Source organism: Oreochromis aureus, linkage group 3 (genome assembly GCF_013358895.1).
Source record: "Oreochromis aureus strain Israel breed Guangdong linkage group 3, ZZ_aureus, whole genome shotgun sequence".
NCBI classification, from domain to species: domain Eukaryota; kingdom Metazoa; phylum Chordata; class Actinopteri; order Cichliformes; family Cichlidae; genus Oreochromis; species Oreochromis aureus.
Window position 1 is genome coordinate 60,073,955 of NC_052944.1, and position 18,253 is coordinate 60,092,207.

At 44.2% G+C, this 18,253-nt stretch overlaps 1 protein-coding gene across 1 annotated transcript in view; it reads right to left on the reverse strand.

Annotated features, from left to right (window-relative positions):
- Positions 1-18,253, reverse strand: part of LOC120434019 — a 63,062-nt gene that overhangs the window by 21,781 nt on the left and 23,028 nt on the right. The window contains exon 7 of the mRNA XM_039601389.1: positions 5,214-5,300. Within this exon, the coding sequence (XP_039457323.1) occupies positions 5,214-5,300 (87 nt within the window). The remainder of the gene's footprint in view (positions 1-5,213; positions 5,301-18,253) is intronic.

Consider the following 18,253-nt stretch of genomic DNA (forward strand, 5'->3'; position numbering starts at 1 on the left):
TGTACATAAGCATGATTACACAGTTACTAGGGGTTGATTTTGATTATCTATAAAAATCGATTCTAGCTTGGATAACATGATATCGATGAATTAAAATCCTGAATCCATTATTTATTTTTTATTTATTTTGCCCGAAATGCCAGAATCTAAGGTTTAAACCTCACTAAATTTCAACAACCACCAAACAGCTAGAACAGTAAATGAGAGCAGGAACACGGATTCTGCCCAAAGACGCAAACACAAAGCGCGGACCCGCCGACGGATCAGAATCAGTGAGATGTCGCCTTTCTCACCAGACGACACGGACACGGTCGGGGCTGAAAGCCAACAGCTCACTGATTCTAATCCGTCGGCGGGTCCGTGCTTCGTGTTTACGCCCTTTTGGCGCTGATTCTGAAGCTGCAGGTTTTATTTCTCTCCAAACAATATTGACTGAACCAGCAGCAAAAGAAGATCCAAACTACGCTTCACATAAACATCGTCATGAATTCCCTCTGACTTCTGCTGTTTTGCACGATAAAATCACACTTCATGCACAGCTCTCTCTCCCTCTCTCTCTCTCTCTCTCTCTCACACACACACACACACACACACGGTGTACTTTAAGAACAGTTTCGCATCTAAAAATCTGTTTTCTGCATTATTCGCTTGCTTGTTACGCACAAGTCTACCATTGTTTGCAGCGCTGTCGGTCACTTTCTGCTGTTCAATAGGCTACTGAACAAATTATAACTTTTTATAATTATGCAAAATTGCAAAATGCTTAGCTGTGTCTCTAATAAAACCTCTGTAACTTTGCTCTGCTTCACTTCAGCAGCATCAGGTAATGTTCCTATGTTGATTAATGGTTTTCTTTCGTTTGTGATCTACTACAGAATATTTTTATAAAATCCAGGAAGGAAAATCACCTTCACGTCTTTCTGTGTTTTAGCCTCAGCTACTTTGACACAAAGGCATCTGCTGTGATGCTTACACCTTTGATAAAGTCTCGCAAGTGTCAGCTTTATTTTTATAGATACAAAAATATGGAAATGTACTGATGCATGATGTGAATTATAATATTTCTGACTGTCTGAGTCAAATTTCCCCGATTCGAATCGATTCTAGAAATCAGTGACGATACCCAGCTCGAACAGTTACACAATCATACCAAAACTCTGTCCTGATGGTTTCCACTTTCTCTTTTGTATCAAACTTACTGAGACAATATTCGGGATAAATAACCACGAAAACAATTTATTTATTCAGTTTAGAGGTTTACACATCACATCATTATAATCACAGAGCCTGTTTCACTTGAATTGTCCACTTGATGGCGCAGTAGAGCAAATGAATGATCACAATGCTTCGAACCATGAATCGACCAGTTGGATGGAAAGCTTCAGTTCATCACGAGGCTTCATCTCACCATCACTAGTGATTGCTTATTTTCAGAAGTAATTAATTACTTAGTTACTTAGTTACTTTTTAAAAACAAGATTTACAACCTGAATAGGTGATAAACCGATAGATCTTTCAGCCCAATTCTACTTTTTCTGCATAATCCATCATACAAAATGTAATCAAATGGAAAAGTCTCTTTTTAAAACTTGTTTTATTAGTTTTAACCTTTTAACTTTATGCATCAAGCAAATATTTAATTATGTGCAACATTCACTGACTGGAAGAAATTTGTTTAACTTTGTTTAAATTTTCTGCACATTCCAGCATGTAAAATAAAATTTTCTGTGTATGTTTACACTCACTCTGTCAAATAGATGCAAGTAAAACAAAGCAGAAAATAAATAACATCAAAGACTCAGCGGTCCTGTTGCTCTATTTTCACCTGTAAAGCAGGAGTGGCGTAGGCGGAGGTTTACCCTGGTGCATGTGTGCCGCAGCGGTCAGTTGAAGAATCCGTGAGTTTCTCTGTGAGTTTCCCATTACGTGGTAGCGCACTCCCAGTGCTTGCTTGGAAGTTTAAGGGGTTTTTTTCACTGTAAAAAGAAGTTTTCTTCCCACGCACAACGGACACTAATGTCTTTGTCACTTTTTATGGAATCAAACTCAAAGTAAGGTCAGTACTTCCACGTTTTAAACGCTGCACGCTCATACTCTCTCCCGCACTCGATATATTATCCATTGTTGATCTGCACACAGCTGTTGTCACGAACGTCGCACTCGCTTACGTCACTGTCATGAGACACTCGCAAAAAAATCACGGTTTTAGTAACGCAGTAACGCAGCGTTCCTACGGGAAAGTAATGGTAATCTAATTACCGTTTTTGCAATAGTAATCCCTTACTTTACTCGTTACCTGAAAAAAGTAATCAGATTACAGTAACACGTTACAAGTAACGCGCTACTGCCCATCTCTGGCATACACTACTCAAAAAATTTTATTCACATTTTGAAAGACATCAGATCAAAAATAATCCAGGGTATGTGTACAGCTGGGGGACCGGGTATGATATGGTGATTAGTGATACTCGGGCACCGGAGGGGGTGGTCCTATCTCCATTCCTATTTCTCTTGTACAACTCAGATTTCCAGTACAACAGTGAAACATGCCACCTTCAGAAGTTCTCTGATGACACTGCAGTGGTTGGGTATATTAAGGGTGGGCAGGATATGGAGTACAGGGAGCTGGTCAGGAACTATGTGGAATGGTCCAGAGAAATCACCCCCATTTAAATGTCAGCAAGACAAAAGAGTTGGTGATGGACTTCCAGTAGAAGAATAAAAAACAGTGACTAGGCCCATCAACATCATGTTTAAGAAGGTCAACACAGTGGACAGCTTGGATGTTCACCTGAATGACAGACTGGACTGGAGGACCAACAGTGATGCTGTTTACAAAGGAGATGAGCAGACTCTACTTTCTAAGGAAGCTCAGATCCTTTACTGTGTGCAGCAAGATGTTGGAGATCTTCTACTAGTTTGCGCCATTTAGCTTGTCTGCTGAAGGGGCAACGTCAGTGCAAGATATGCCTAAAGGGTTAACATACTAATCCAAAAGGCTGGAAGCATCATTGGTCAGAATTTTGAGGCGTTTTAGTCAATGAGGGACAGAAATAGCGCTGGTTGATAAGTAACAGAAGAGGGGGGGGGGGGGTTACATATATAAACAAAACCACAACATATACTTAACATGTCCAAATCGGGTTCATTGTAATCAAATGAGAAAAAAAGTATAGAATCATTTGAAGATCTTTCTTAACACGTTTTAAGACATGTACTCTGTTCTGCAGTTGTTAGGGACCAAGTTAGTGACCAACCGCTGGACATCAGTGGTTGGACTGGTGGACTACTTCAGTGAAGAGTAGATAATGTCTGGTTCTGGTTTCAATTCTAAACACAAACACAAACAGTTCAAATGACAAGATGTTTAGAAGCTTTTTAGTTCAATCAGAACCACTTCTCTGCATCACACACAGTCCCAGTTCTGATTTCACACTTTACTGGGAACCGCCTGGGAACACATCACAGAGTATCTTGCTGCTTAAATTTCAACTGATTATTAAATGATCCAATACATTCAAACCTGGAACCGACAGAACTAAAACAATCAGTTCATTAACAGAATTAAATTATATTAAAATTGAAACACTGACCGCTTTCCATTTCTATTTCTCTCCTCTCCACTTTATAAATTACTCAGACAGACCTTTTTTATACCGTGTTGCAAGGATTAATATGAATCACTACAGAGACATTCATATTAATCCCTAAGTAGTCATTCCTGTTATACTGCTTTGAAGTCAGCTTTAACTATACTGTCTGGAGCACATGTGCAGTTGGTGCACTAAAATGTAAAATCTCTTTGCAGTCACAAAACATTGGTATGGATGTCGGTAAAAACCCTCATGCTCATTGTGTGATACCCCTGAGACAATCTAGCACATAACAGCAGGGATCAAGATGCTACCAAGCAGGGTATTCATTGAACAGCATAACCAAGTGGCTGGAAGATCTGTGCCCAGTATGGCCTGGAGGCCCTGAGGTCAAAATAGGGGACGCCCCCAGGGTGGTTGAAAAAATGACTGAGCTAAGATCCTGTGGGTCCAGATACAGTCAGACAAACTAGTGACGGCTAATCAAAATAGTGGTGGACAAGCAGAGGAAGATGGCCATAGTGATAGATGTAGTGATACAGAAAGACAGCAAAATCAGGAAAAATGGACACAAGAAGCTAGAGAAGTACCAAGGACTAAAAGAGGAGCTTGAGAAGACGTAGAGAGTGAAGGCAACAGTGGTTCCATTGATAATTGGTGCACTTGGAGCAGTGACCCCAAAACTGGGCGAGAAGCTCCAGCAGATCCCAGGAACAACATTGGAGATCTCTGTCCAGAAGAGTGCAGTCCTAGGAACAGCAAAAATACTGTATGGGACCCTCAAGCCCCCAGGCCTCTGGTAGAGGACCTGAGCTTGAAGGATAAAGACTGCCTGCACCCCTAGCCCCTATCACTCTGCAGAAAATTGTACAAACTAATCTTCTGGCAGCATTTCATTTTGATGGGATTTTAAAATGCCAAACTTTAAACTTTAATTTAAATTTAAAATTTAAACATTTGTATTGCACAGGGATACTTTAACTTTTGATAAGAAACTGCCGTATTTCTTTAGCTGTATTTCAAATACTCAATTTTAATTTCAAATGGAAAATCTAATCTTTTCATTACGAACTCACAAAGAGGGAATTGAAAATGTATTTTTGTGTTTATTTTATACAATGGAAAAGTCTAAGATGTTTATGTTGATGGCTTTTGCTTATGATGTGATTATAAAAATAGTAGAGCAGTTTTGTTTTGGACTACAATGAGAGTCACAGCTTTAAGTCCTGCTTTCCTCTTTTCTTCCTCCTAAAAACTACAACAAAGTAAAAACCTCGCAATAACGTTTAAATTTCAATTAGGTCTTAAAGATGACAATAACACTGTGTTTTATTATCAAGAAAACTCAGTAAAACTCAGTACAATACTTTCTTTGCCTTTGAGAAAAATTGATATTTTAAAAGCTGTAAATGGTAAAATATTTTATGGTATTTCTGGAGGGTTGGAAAAATAGAAAAAGAAGAAGGAGAAAAAGAAAAAAAACATGTATTTTGTGAACCCTTTCAGCCCTAGACTGAAATTGAAAACACATCTGATTTGAAAAATTAAAAGGTGTAGCCCAAAGAGTTTGTCCACATCCACTGTAGCTTCTCTCTATCCAAAGTGAAAAAGTAGCCATACCTCGAGTCCTCTTTGGTCTGATGGCTATTTGTCCATAACTGACATCTTCAGTTCTCACTGCTGAGTACACTGCTGCTGGATCACTCTCTGGAGAATGAAACATATTTAAATTACTGCAGGTACAACAACTGCAAGAGTACTGTTATGTAAAAAAGAAAACACGAGAGTGCTGTTGGTATTCCTCAAATATCCAGTGCTTTCAAATAGTGATGGGAATTCCAGATCTTTTTAGAGAACCGGCTCTTTCAGCTCAGCTCATTAAAAAGAGCTGGCTCTTTTGGCTCCCATCCGGCTCTTCAGGTTGTTTTGTTGCATTAATTCATTTATTATTAACAATAATATAAAATTATGCACAAAATGAATTAGTAATGTTTAAAAACGTGTTTTCTATGTATATATGTTTATTATATAAATATGCTTTTATTTATTCACTCCACATAAAATTTAAAAAATAAATTATAAAATACAAAAACCTACTATTTACAATTTAACTTTTAATTATTTAAATTTTCATATTTTTCCTTTTAAACAAATTTAAAAGGAAACAACACAAGACACTGCAAACCACAACACATTAAAACATTGATTAAAATATGCAAAACAAAAAGAAAAAAATGAATGCCCAGATCTTTAATTAAGGGAAAGGTTGGCATTTAGAAATACCAAGTGCCTCAGCTTTAAGGAGCTGATCCGGTTTCTTCTGTTAGTAATTATCTGTCCTGTTTTGTAGAAGATTCTCTCAGAGGTGACTGATGTTGCCACAATGCACAGTCTCCATGGCATCACCTGGGTAAGACGTGGATAAATTGAAGCCTTGGTCTCCCACCAGTGGGTGCCAGTGGGTAGACACACTGGCACCGTCACTTATATCACACTCAACTCACTGTGTTTTATCTTCCCATTGCACTGATGGGCGGACAGTTTTCAGGTACCCATGCACCTGAAAACTGTTGTTTGTGGCGCCAGCTCTCTATGATATCCTTTTCTTGCAGACTCTACACTCTGCCTATGTATTGTCAATAAACTTGAAATGGTTCCAGATTTTGCTTCTTTTCTTGGTGTCACTCACTTTCTTTACCATACCTTTCTAATGCTGTTGCGAGTGTAACTACCGCCCTTCCTCCCTCTGCTCAGAGGGGGGAGGGGTGCAAACGCAAGGCTGTGTTTGTGCCCCTCTCTGCTCAGCGCAAACACAAGGCTGACGTGCAGCGAAAAAAGTGAGAGAGAGGGCAAGAGAAAGAAAAAAAATCCACGGCTCCTTATTGGGAGCCAGCTCGCATCGTTCACTTCAAAGATCCGGCTCTAAGAGCCATTTCGTTCGCGACCGACCCATCACTACTTTCAAAGAGAAACATAGTAAGAAAGATACAGTACAGATACAGATACAGTAATAATAATGATAACTTTATTTATGTAGCACTTTTCAAAACACAGAGTCACAAAGTGCTTTACAGTTCAAACAAAAACCGCACATGGAATATAAGTGTACATTTTAACACATACAGACACACAAACAGACATATAATCAACTGACAGTCATTTATTCCAGCATTCATACATACACACATACATGCTTGTGTGGTTTTCAAACTATGGCAAGAAATGAAGGGGGACGGATTAAAGAAATGCTAACCTATGTGGAATTACAGGGATTATTTTACATAACCATCATCTTATCATTGCATTAATTATCATTTCATCCAAGCATTTATTGAAGTTGTTGGCATTATGTTATAATTTGTATTACAGGGGTTATCAGAATCTAATATTAACATGTTTATTACAGGTGCAGTTACAACCACTTAAATCGTTGAGTTAAATCTATAATCTTAAAAGCTTATAGGCTGAGTATATTGTTACAGTACAATAGTAGCTGAGCAAAGGCCTGAATGTATTCAGCTTCTTGTGGTATTTGAGTTTGCTTAGTTACAGGTGACGGAAGGATGTCCAGTCCATGGTGACCTCAAAGGCCTTAGATCATCACCATATTCGGAAGAGTATGCCACAAGGAGGAACCTCTGTGTTTGCATTTAATTCTTAAAATACATGAATGTTCTGTACATGCAAATTATGTGCTTGTAAACGCAAGAAGGGGCGTTACAATACCCTGATGTTATAAAAGCAATCTAGAGTGTATTTTGGGTAGAGATGTACAACTGTTTTGCAGTTTGCACCTCTCCACGTGGCGTGCATTCATTAAAAATCAATTGTTTGATTGACCTCTTCTGGACCATCATTGTTTTACTCTCGTCCTCAATTTCGAACCCGTAACACCTATAAAAATGAATTTTCAGCATTCAGCAGTCAGCTAATCTGATTGAGTGAGGAAGACTATACAGTTTGGGTGCTATAACCTCAAAACACGATCACCTCTGTTTTTTTAAAATCAAAGCGTAGGGCTGTTAGAAGGCCCTGGTTGGACGATCAGAGAGGCCGGCTGCATTTATAAGGTGTTAGAAGCTGAGCTAATTTATTTAACTAGTCATGGTGATTAGTCAGTATGTCATGGTCCCTGTGTCTGCCCGGCCGTAGTGATGTGTCGGTCGCGAACGAAATGGCTCTTAGAGCCAGATCTTTGAAGTGAAGTTTCGCGCACTTTTTTTCCGCTTCACTCCGCACGCGAGCCTTGTGCTTTGCGCTGGGCAGAGGGGGCAGGGGCAGTAGTTACACTCGCAGTAGCACAGGAACAGAGCCGGAGGAGGAGGAGAGAGAGAGAGAGAGCCAGGGACAACAACGTCACATTACAAAGGTATAGTAATCATCCACAACAACATCAGTTGCGGATGATAAAGGATTCAGAAAGTTTATTCATGCAGGCCTATATGACAGAGAATGTGCGTCTTCTTTTTTTTCATATTTTAATTTATATTTGATTGTGTTGTGGTTTGCAGTGTTTTGTGTTGTTTCACTTTAAATTTGGGGTTCAGGCTCCAATTACGGGTTGGACACTTAAGGCCGCTGGATGATTGTGCGAGACACGTTAGTGAACCTCAGCTTTGAGTATCTCTAGCTCTGTGAATTTTCCCTGTGATTTTCTGCGTTAGTGTAACCCACCTTTCCCTGTGCACAGTTTCCCTGGACCCATGACCGACCCGACGTGTGAACGTGTGTGAAGAGAGGAGTGAGAGTGTATTTGATTCCCTTCCCGGACTTTCCCTTTGGACCTTGGACCCCCGCTATTCCCCCAATGTATATATCTGCACCTGGTGACTTTGTAAATAAATGTTGTTCCTTGTATTGAACTCCGCTCTGTGCCTGAGTCCTACTACAGACCGTGACAGAGCACATATTTAAAAATGTCAGATTTGGGGGAGTCACGTGATGGAGCGTTTGGGAATGGCTGCATCATAGAGAGTCTCTGACCCCCGTCGACACTACATTAGTTTTAAAAAAAGTTAGACGCTCCCAAATAATTAATTTCTGGACTGTGGTGACTTGCTAGATCAGTGTCCTCGAATTTATTGAGAGACATGGCCACAGGAACCAAGAAGAAGAGCGTGCAAACCCGAATCTCCACGATGGCGGTGGGGGAAACTAATGCTAGCAGTGCCAATGTTAGCCCTGCTAGCCAAGAAGAAGGGCCAAAGATGAGTATAAGCGCCCTGTTTGCCGAAATGACTAAGCTTGGAGCTATCCTAACTAGTGTTGCGGGCGATGTATCTCACATCAAGTCAGACGTGGTGGAATTTAAAAAAGCTATAAGTGCAATCAAAATACAGATGACCGAAGCTGAGGGCCACATCTCAGATGTGGAAGACAAAATGAGGAGCATAACAGAAGATAATGGCAAAAATGCTAAAAAGCTTGAACAACTATGGGCCTGAGTAGACGACCAGGAAAACAGAAACCGCAGAAAGAATATTTGGCTTATTGGTCTGGAAGAGGGTCTGGAAAGTGGTGGCAGCATAAATGATTATTTGACGAAGATACTCGCGGATAGGCTAGGTCTACAAGGGGAGGAATATGAGCTGGAAAGATGCCACAGAAGTACGAGACCATGCCCGCGACCTGGTCAACCACCTCGAACCGTGCTGGTGAGATTTCTCCGTTACACTGACGACAAAAAGTTCTCGTGACCGCTAAGCAGAAGAAAGGAATACTGTGGGAGAACTGCCGCTTGTCATTTTACGAAGATATGACCGCGGAGCGCGCGGCGCAGAGGAAGCTTTTCTCCCCAACAATGAAGAAGTTATGGCAGCATCAGATAAAGCACACCCTGGCACATGCAGCAAAACTTCAATTAACATGGAAAGGTCAGCAGAAGAGCTTTGACAGACTTGAGGAGGCAGAGAAATTAGCAAGCTAAATTACGTGTATGGGAGCGCATCGTTAATAATTTCATAAGACGGGGGCGGGCTCCCTGGGGTGTCGCCGGGACAGCAGGAGGACAGCATAGGGTGACCATATTTTGATTTCCAAAAAAGAGGACACTTGGCCCAGTCATGAAGAATTTTAATAATACTGTTTGTTTAAAGAAAATGTTAACATATTTAAAAGATGCCATCTCTGTGTGGTTAATGAATGGTGAAATAAAAAATGTCATATAGGCTTTTACAAGTCAACAAGTGCAAAAAAAACCCAAAACTTAAAAACCTATGGAATTAAATAATGTTACAGAAATAATGGCTCATCTGTATAAGAAAAATTACCAGTGAGGTACCAGCAAGGTATTGTGCAATGGTTTCTGCTGTTTCATTTGGTGTTTCTAACCTCAATTAATATTGTTTGCACGCCACCATTCTTCCAGTCAAATTATGATTGGGAATATTTTCTCTGTTCCATGGTTACTGAAGTCTGAGAAATGCCACAGTACTGGATTTCATTAGGTTCAAGAGTGAAAATAGCTTCAGTCTTGGTGCGGGCACTGCTGAACTTTTTAGCTGTGTTAAAGTCTGGAAATGCTTTTTTTTTTTTTTAGCAACACACTAGTGCAATCCATGGATCTAGCTTTTTGTGATGCTTCATAGTATGAAATGCCAGTACACCTTCTGCTCCAGATACAACAGCATCCTCGTTTTTCCCAGGTGTAACAAAGAACTCAATCAACTTACTAGATGAATTTTCGCCTCGCGCAGCCTTTTTATGTTTTTCTGTGTGCATGTGAGCAACAAGATCTCGAGCACCTTTGTTAGACACACAAACGTATGTGCCAGGTCTGCACACAGTGCACTACTCCTCCCATTTATTCCGACCGGTCTGGTACGAGGGAAATTTCTTTTGCAGTTTGTCTGAGAAGATGCACTTGTGCTTTGGCATCTTTTGGCATCTTTTGAGTGTGCCGCTTCGCGCTCTGTCCCGTCTGTGAGAGGGGAGCAACCACTTACAACACAGCAGTTCGGGGATGACGTTCCACATATGGATCCTCTGTAGGCCTATAGGAAAACCCAGACATTTTCATCCATCTCGAAATTCCCCCCGGACGCCCTGGACAGAACATGAAAAGTGGACATGTCCGGGGAAAAGAGGACGGTTGGTCACCCTAGGACAGCAGTTCACTGTCCACGGGACCATCACGGACCAGAGACGGTTTTGCCATCGGGGCTTTTGCGCTGTCATGTTCCTTTTTTGGACAGTGCTATTTCTTTTGTTATGTTCGTTATTTTTTATTTTTTATTTTGGTAGAGATTCTATAGGTGAGGTACTGTCTTTGTTTAAACTTATGTTCTGGTTCAAGCAGGGTTGTCAGCATATGTTTAATGTTTATGGGCTGGAAGATATCAGGCTTATAGATACCTTACCATGGCATAGTCATGGGGAATGTGGACGTTAATATTGTGTCATGGAATATAAATGGCTGTGGCACACCAGTCAAAAGAAAAAAAGTGCTTAGCTACCTCAAGTCTCATAATGCTGATATTGCATACATCCAGGAGACGCATTTTGCGAATGAAAGTGAAGCATTGAAGTTAAAAAGGGGTTGGGTTGGGAAAGTATTTCATAACTCAATATCAAGCAAGAGTCATGATACTTATTTAGAGCTGCCACAATTAGTCGACTAGTCACGATTATGTCGACTATCAAAATCGTCAACGACCAATTTAATAGTCGACGTGTCATTTGAAGCTTTGTAATATCCCAAAAGACGCAGTAATAAGTAGTAGGATTTAAGAGTGTAATAACAGACTGAAACAGAGGATGGCAGCACTGCATATACAAGGATGCCAGCTGCCGTTAAACCCTGAAGAAGAAGAAGAAGCTCTGTCCCAGAATTTCTGTCCCTGCTCAGTTTCCAACAATGGCGGCCACTAGTTAGTTTTAATATTACTCTTATTATTCTTTCTGGGTCACAAAATAAACGTTTAACATATTTTCAGGCGAGAATGTAGCTGTGTAAACCTCAAATATCTGCTCAGTTTATGAAGACACCACATATTTTCAAAAGCGCTCCGACGTTTTCGGAGACGTCTGTTACCCACCAGCTCGATAGCTAGCCAGGGTTCAAGGCTCACTAGAGCCGGTGAGAACACGGGACTCCCGGCAAATCGTTTTCAAACCCACCGCCGTCTTTCGCTACTCAGGTTAAACATGATATACAAGTCACTTAGATAACTTAAAAATGATATTGTTTGGCTTTTTTCAGTATTTTATTTGTTCCTGAGTAAATCGGTTTGGCTGAGATTAAAGTTATAGTTTTTACACAGCTGAATAAACGTCAAGCAGACAACTGATTATCAGAAGTGTGAGATGCTAGAGAATATACTTCGGTGTCCTGTTATATTTTAGATAGCAAGGAGCAGACGGCTGAGTTTATTAAACTTCACCGAAACAATCTGCAAATTTCATTAAAATTTAATAAACTATCATCTTATCTTTATTTTTTAGTTGGCACATACCTTAAACACTTAAAGTTGTAAGCTAATGATAGTTATATAAGAGCAGATGCATGCTGGTGCAATAAGCTGTATGTTGTACGTCCAATGGATGCATGGTCTGATTAGTCGACTAATCGCCAAAATAATCGGTGACTAGTCGACTATCAAAATAATCGTTTGTGGCAGCCCTATACTTATTAATAAAAGACTAAACTTTGTATTATTGAAGGAAAGCCGGGAAGACGGGCGAGTGTTAGCTCTGCAGGCTCTCATTAATGGAGTTCAGGTTGTTCTGTGCAATATTTACGCCCCAAACAGGGATGAACCTAATTTTATGGATGAGGTTAACCACATGCTGGGGAACATGAAGGGCCAGATCTTGTTAGGTGGAGACTTTAATAATGTGATGGACGAATACATTGATAGAAGTGCCATTAATGCAACCTCAAGTACTAGAACTGGGACAGCGTTAGATGCTTTAAAAGAAGCTCTCAGTGTGGTAGATATTTGGAGGCTTGTTCACCCTATGGAAAGAGAATACATCTTTTACTCTCACTCGCATAAAACATATTCCCGAATAGATTATTTTTTGATTTCTAAATCATGTGTCCATTTAGTAGTAAACTGTGACATAGGTGTGATTGCTTTAACAGACCACGCACCGGTAGAATTGCACATAAATCTAAATGTTGAAAAGAACAGAACGGGTAGGTGGAGACTACACTCAAGCATATTGCAGGACGAAAAATTTGTATCAACCCTAAAAGAGGATATAAAATATTTTTTAGAGGTGAATGTTGGATCTACGGACAGGCTGGCCATTGTATGGGATGTTTTGAAGGCATTTATTCGTGGAAAGTGTATAGGCTATAGTTCTAAGAAAAATAGAGAAAATAAGGAAAAGATAAAAGTTTTGGAGGAAAATATAAGTAAATTGGTAAAACAATTAGCAGGAAAATTTGATGATAATAAATTTAAAGAGATTTGTCAGCATAAATATGATCTTCATGAAATTTATAACAAAAAAGCAGAGTAGACCCTCTTTCGTCTTAAAACTAATTTCTATGAGAATGGTGAGAAGACAGGCAGGCTTTTAGCAAGACATCTTAAGCAAATGGTCAATCAGAATGTTATTACGGCAATTAAAAAGGATGATAAATTAGTTACATCCTCTTCAGAGATCAACACAATTTTTAAAATATTTTATCAAGATTTATACACGTCCGATAACAAATTAAGTATGGATCTGCTGAGTGCATACTTTGATAAAATGAAAATACCAAAAATTTCACAAGAGGGTAGTGTCATGAAACGCTGTGTGGCAGGCAGGAGTAGGACCCAAGGTGCAGACACTCAGACTCGAAGGATGAACTCAAAACTCAGCTTTATTGCTGGCAGGGGGAAAGCATACAAAACTAAACTGGGAAATATAAACTTACATTTGACGGGGAGGCACACAAGGAAACACACAGCTTGAGGGACGACGCGACAGTGAGCACAGGAAAACACAGGGCTAAATACACAGAGGGAGTCATCAAGGAATTAGAGACAGAAGGAGAACACAGCTGGGAGGAATAAGACCTAACGAGACAGGAGAGCAAAGCTGGAACACTGACATCAGACAGGGACATGAACCTTCAAAGTAAAACAGGAAACAGAACACACTTAAGACATGGACTAGACAGAGGCAGACTTGACGCTGCACCACACCGCAATAATAACAAAATACAACCCGAACCTAAGTCATAATGCAGAAACATACCAGAATAACTGAAACACCGATCCATAATAAAAATCAACAAAGCACCAGAGAAAACATAAAGAACAATCATTCAAAACCAAAACATAAGGAACTCAAAATGCTGGGTCGAACCGACCCGGACCGTGACAGTACCCCCGCAAGGGCTATGGCCCCAGACAGCCCAACACAAGAAAAACAAAAACGACCAAAAACAGAAAACAACCCGACCAGGGCGGGTGGCGGGGCCCAGGAAGGAGGGCCCGAGCGAAACAAAACAGGAGCACCAGGAGCCCAGAAACGACACGTGCACAAAAACACTGGCGCACAAAGAACAGCTCAGCAGGAAGTCAGGGGCCCAACCGTGCGGACGGCAATGGCGGCAACAGAAAAACAGTTCAGGGGCCGACCGGAGGTCGCTGGCACAAAAGTTCATAAGTCCAACGGTCGGGGGCCGACCAGGTGGGTGGCACAGGCGACAGAGCCGGTCAGGAGGCCGGCCGTGCAGAAACCAACGGCGCGATGACGTAGAAGCAGCTCAGGGGCGGCCGTGCGGACGGCGGCGGCGGCGGCGGCGTGGAAGCAGTTCGGGGCCGGCCGTGCGGACGGCGGCGGCGTGGAAGCAGTTGGGGCCGGCCGTGCGGGGCGGCGGCGGCGGCGACGTGGAAGCAGTTCGGGGCCGCCCTCGACGGCCATGATGCCGACTCAGAGGCCTGGAAAGCGGCCGGCGGCGCCGAGGCGGCAGTTGGTGACTTGAGAACGGAGAGGCCCCGCAGCTCCAGGCAAGATAGAGGCTGCGCCAGGCGGCCGGCCCGATGCAGGTGAGGCTGCAGCAGGTGGCTGGACGGGCTCCTCGGGCCTCCAGCTGACGCAGGCAGGAACAGGCGGGGCGTGGCAGCCACAGGACCAGGCGGCGTTGAAGCCGAAGCAGAGGCTGGACCGGGCGGCGAGGCTGAAGGCTCGAAGGCCGGACCGGGCGTGGCTGAAGGCTCGAAGGCCGGACCGGGCGTGGATGAAGACACAGAGGCCGGACCGGGCGTGGATGAAGACACAGAGGCCGGACCGGGCGTGGATGAAGACACAGAGGCCGGACCGGGCGTGGATGAAGACACAGAGGCCGAACCCGATGGCAGTGGTGCTGCAGGCGAGGCTCAAGCCGAGGTTAAGGCTGCAGCTGGCGGCGGTGATGAAGGCTCTGAGGCTGCAGCTGGCGGCGGCGATGAAGGCTCTGAGGCTGCAGCTGGCGGCGGCGATGAAGGCCCTGAGGCTGCAGCTGGCGGCGGCGTGGAAGCCGGAGACGGAGGTGCCCAAGGCGGCGGCGTGGAAGCCGGAGACGGAGGTGCCCAAGGCGGCGGCGTGGAAGCCGGAGACGGAGGCGCCCAAGGCGGCGGCGCTGCAGGTGGTGATGGCTGAACGGGCCCCTCGGACCCCCCAGCGGAGACAGGCTGCTGAACGGGCCCCTCGGACCCCCCAGCGGAGACAGGCTGCTGAACGGGCCCCTCGGACCCCCCAGCGGAGACAGGCTGCTGAACGGGCCCCTCGGACCCCCAGCGGAGACAGGAGGCTGAACGGGCCTCGGACCCCCAGCGGAGACAGGAGGCTGAACGGGCCCCTCGGACCCTCCAGCGGAGACATGAGACGGAGGCTGAATGGGCCCCTCGGACCCTCCAGCGGAGAAGGCAGGTGGCGGCATGGGAGCCGCGGAGTGCTGGATGGGCTCATCAGAGCTTCCAGCAGGAGCTGATGTAGAGCCAGAGGGAATTGGGACCCCTGGCTCAATGTTACGCTGGCCAGAAAACCGAACTGCTACGGAGAACTGGGCCAATGGGTCAGGTGCAAGCTGAGCTACTGGTGGTGGTGAAAGAGGAGTGGGTGGTGGAGTTGATGGCTTCACAGGGGAATGAACTAGAGGCGACTGTACAGGAGACTGAGCTAAAGGTAGTAGTGACGGTTGAGGAGAAAGTGGAGCTGGTGGTTGAGTGGAAGACTGCACTGGGGAAGGCTGAACTGCTGGAGACTGCACTGGGGAAGGCTGAACTGCTGGAGACTGCACTGGGGAAGGCTGAACTGCTGGAGACTGCACTGGGGAAGGCTGAACTGCTGGAGACTGCACTGGGGACTGCAGTGACGGTTGTGATTGAGGTGTAACGGGTGGAAGGGTGGCTGAATTGGCTGCGGGCCAGGCGACTAATGGCTCAGCTACAGAGTGCATAAATGGCAGGGCTATAGAGTGAATGACTGACTGAGTGGTAGCCTGGATGGCTGAGTGTAGTGAGGATTGTGGTGGAAGAGAAGCAGGTGGTAGTGTGGATGATGGGGCTAAGGGCAACTGAGTTAGTGGCTGGAGTGATAGCTGAGGTGAAAATGGAGCTAGTGGCGGAGTAAATGACTGTGCTAGCGGAGACACAGGAGACGCAGCCAAGAGAGCTTCTGGAGGCTGGGCAGCTAAGAGAGCTTCTGGAGGCTGGGCAGCTAAGAGAGCTTCTGGAGGCTGGGCAGCTAAGAGAGCTTCTGGAGGCTGGGCAGCTAAGAGAGCTTCTGGAGGCTGGGCAGCTAAGAGAGCTTCTGGAGGCTGGGCAGCTAAGAGAGCTTCTGGAGGCTGGGCAGCTAAGAGAGCTTCTGGAGGCTGGGCAGCTAAGAGAGCTACAGGAGGCTGGGCAGCTAAGAGAGCTACAGGAGGCTGGGCAGCTGAGTGAGCTACAGGAGGCTGGGCAGCTGAGTGAGCTACAGGAGGCTGGGCAGCTGAGTGAGCCACAGGAGGCTGGGCAGCTGAGTGAGCCACAGGAGGCTGGGCAGCTGAGTGAGCCACAGGAGGCTGGGCAGCTGAGTGAGCCACAGGAGGCTGGGCAGCTGAGTGAGCCACAGGAGGCTGGGCAGCTGAGTGAGCCACAGGAGGCTGGGCAGCTGAGTGAGCCACAGGAGGCTGGGCAGCTGAGTGAGCCACAGGAGGCTGGGCAGCTGAGTGAGCTACAGGAGGCTGGGCAGCTGAGTGAGGTAAGGACAGCACAGCTGGCAGTTCTGAAGTCCCACCATGCGGCTGTGGGGTAACGCGCGGCGGTGCGACCGTCGATTCTTCCCCACAGACCGGCCGGGCAAAACCTCCAGCGGGGAGGCTGATGCGGCTGCTCGGGGTGGCTATTGTCAGTTGTTGGTGGGCAAGGTCCGTTATTTCCCGAGCTTGTGCCACTTCCGGGCTTTATGCAAACTGGCCAATAAATCCAAACATCCTCTGACCTGGCGGAGATAGGAATTTCCTTCGAGGATTGTTTCAATAGCATTTATCCCCACAATCTTTGCCCTTGTATTAGATGTGTGGGTTATCCATTCGACTAGGCGTTGGACTCGTATCAGGTCGCTCTCCCCGGGTAAGTCTGCTGGGTCCATGTTGTGGTCGCGTCGTTCTGTCATGAAACGCTGTGTGGCAGGCAGGAGTAGGACCCAAGGTGCAGACACTCAGACTCGAAGGATGAACTCAAAACTCAGCTTTATTGCTGGCAGGGGAAAGCATACAAAACTAAACTGGGAAATATAAACTTACATTTGACGGGAGGCACACAAGGAAACACACAGCTTGAGGGACGACGCGACAGTGAGCACAGGAAAACACAGGGCTAAATACACAGAGGGAGTCATCAAGGAATTAGAGACAGAAGGAGAACACAGCTGGGAGGAATAAGACCTAACGAGACAGGGAGAGCAAAGCTGGAACACTGACATCAGACAGGGACATGAACCTTCAAAGTAAAACAGGAAACAGAACACACTTAAGACATGGACTAGACAGAGGCAGACTTGACGCTGCACCACACCGGCAATAATAACAAAATACAACCCGAACCTAAGTCATAATGCAGAAACATACCAGAATAACTGAAACACCGATCCATAATAAAAATCAACAAAGTACCAGCGAAAACATAAAGAACAATCATTCAAAACCAAAACATAAGGAACTCAAAATGCTGGGTCGAACCGACCCCGGACCGTGACAGGTAGGGACAAATTGGAAACTCCCCTAACTGAGATAGAAGTAAAAGAAGCTATCCGTGCAATGAAAACTGGAAAGTCACTAGGAATAGATGGATTCCCAGCAGAATTTTATCATAAATTTATAGATTTGCTATGTCCTTTACTAACTGAAGTATTACATGAAGCTTTTGAATTTGGACGACTCCCTGCAAGTTTTAATCAGGCAGTAATATCACTTATTCCAAAAGGCGAAAGGGATTTAACTGATCCAGGTAATTACAGACCAATAAGTTTAATCAATGTGAACTGCAAAATTCTATCTAAAGTTTTAGCAACAAGGTTGGAGGTTGTAATACCACAAATTATTCATCAAGATCAAGTAGGGTTTATCAAGAATAGATCTGCTACTGATAATATGAGGAGATTACTACACCTGCTGTGGCTGAATAGAAATAACACAAATCCTGTATTGGCTATATCTTTAGATGCACAGAAAGCTTTTGATAGGGTGGAGTGGAACT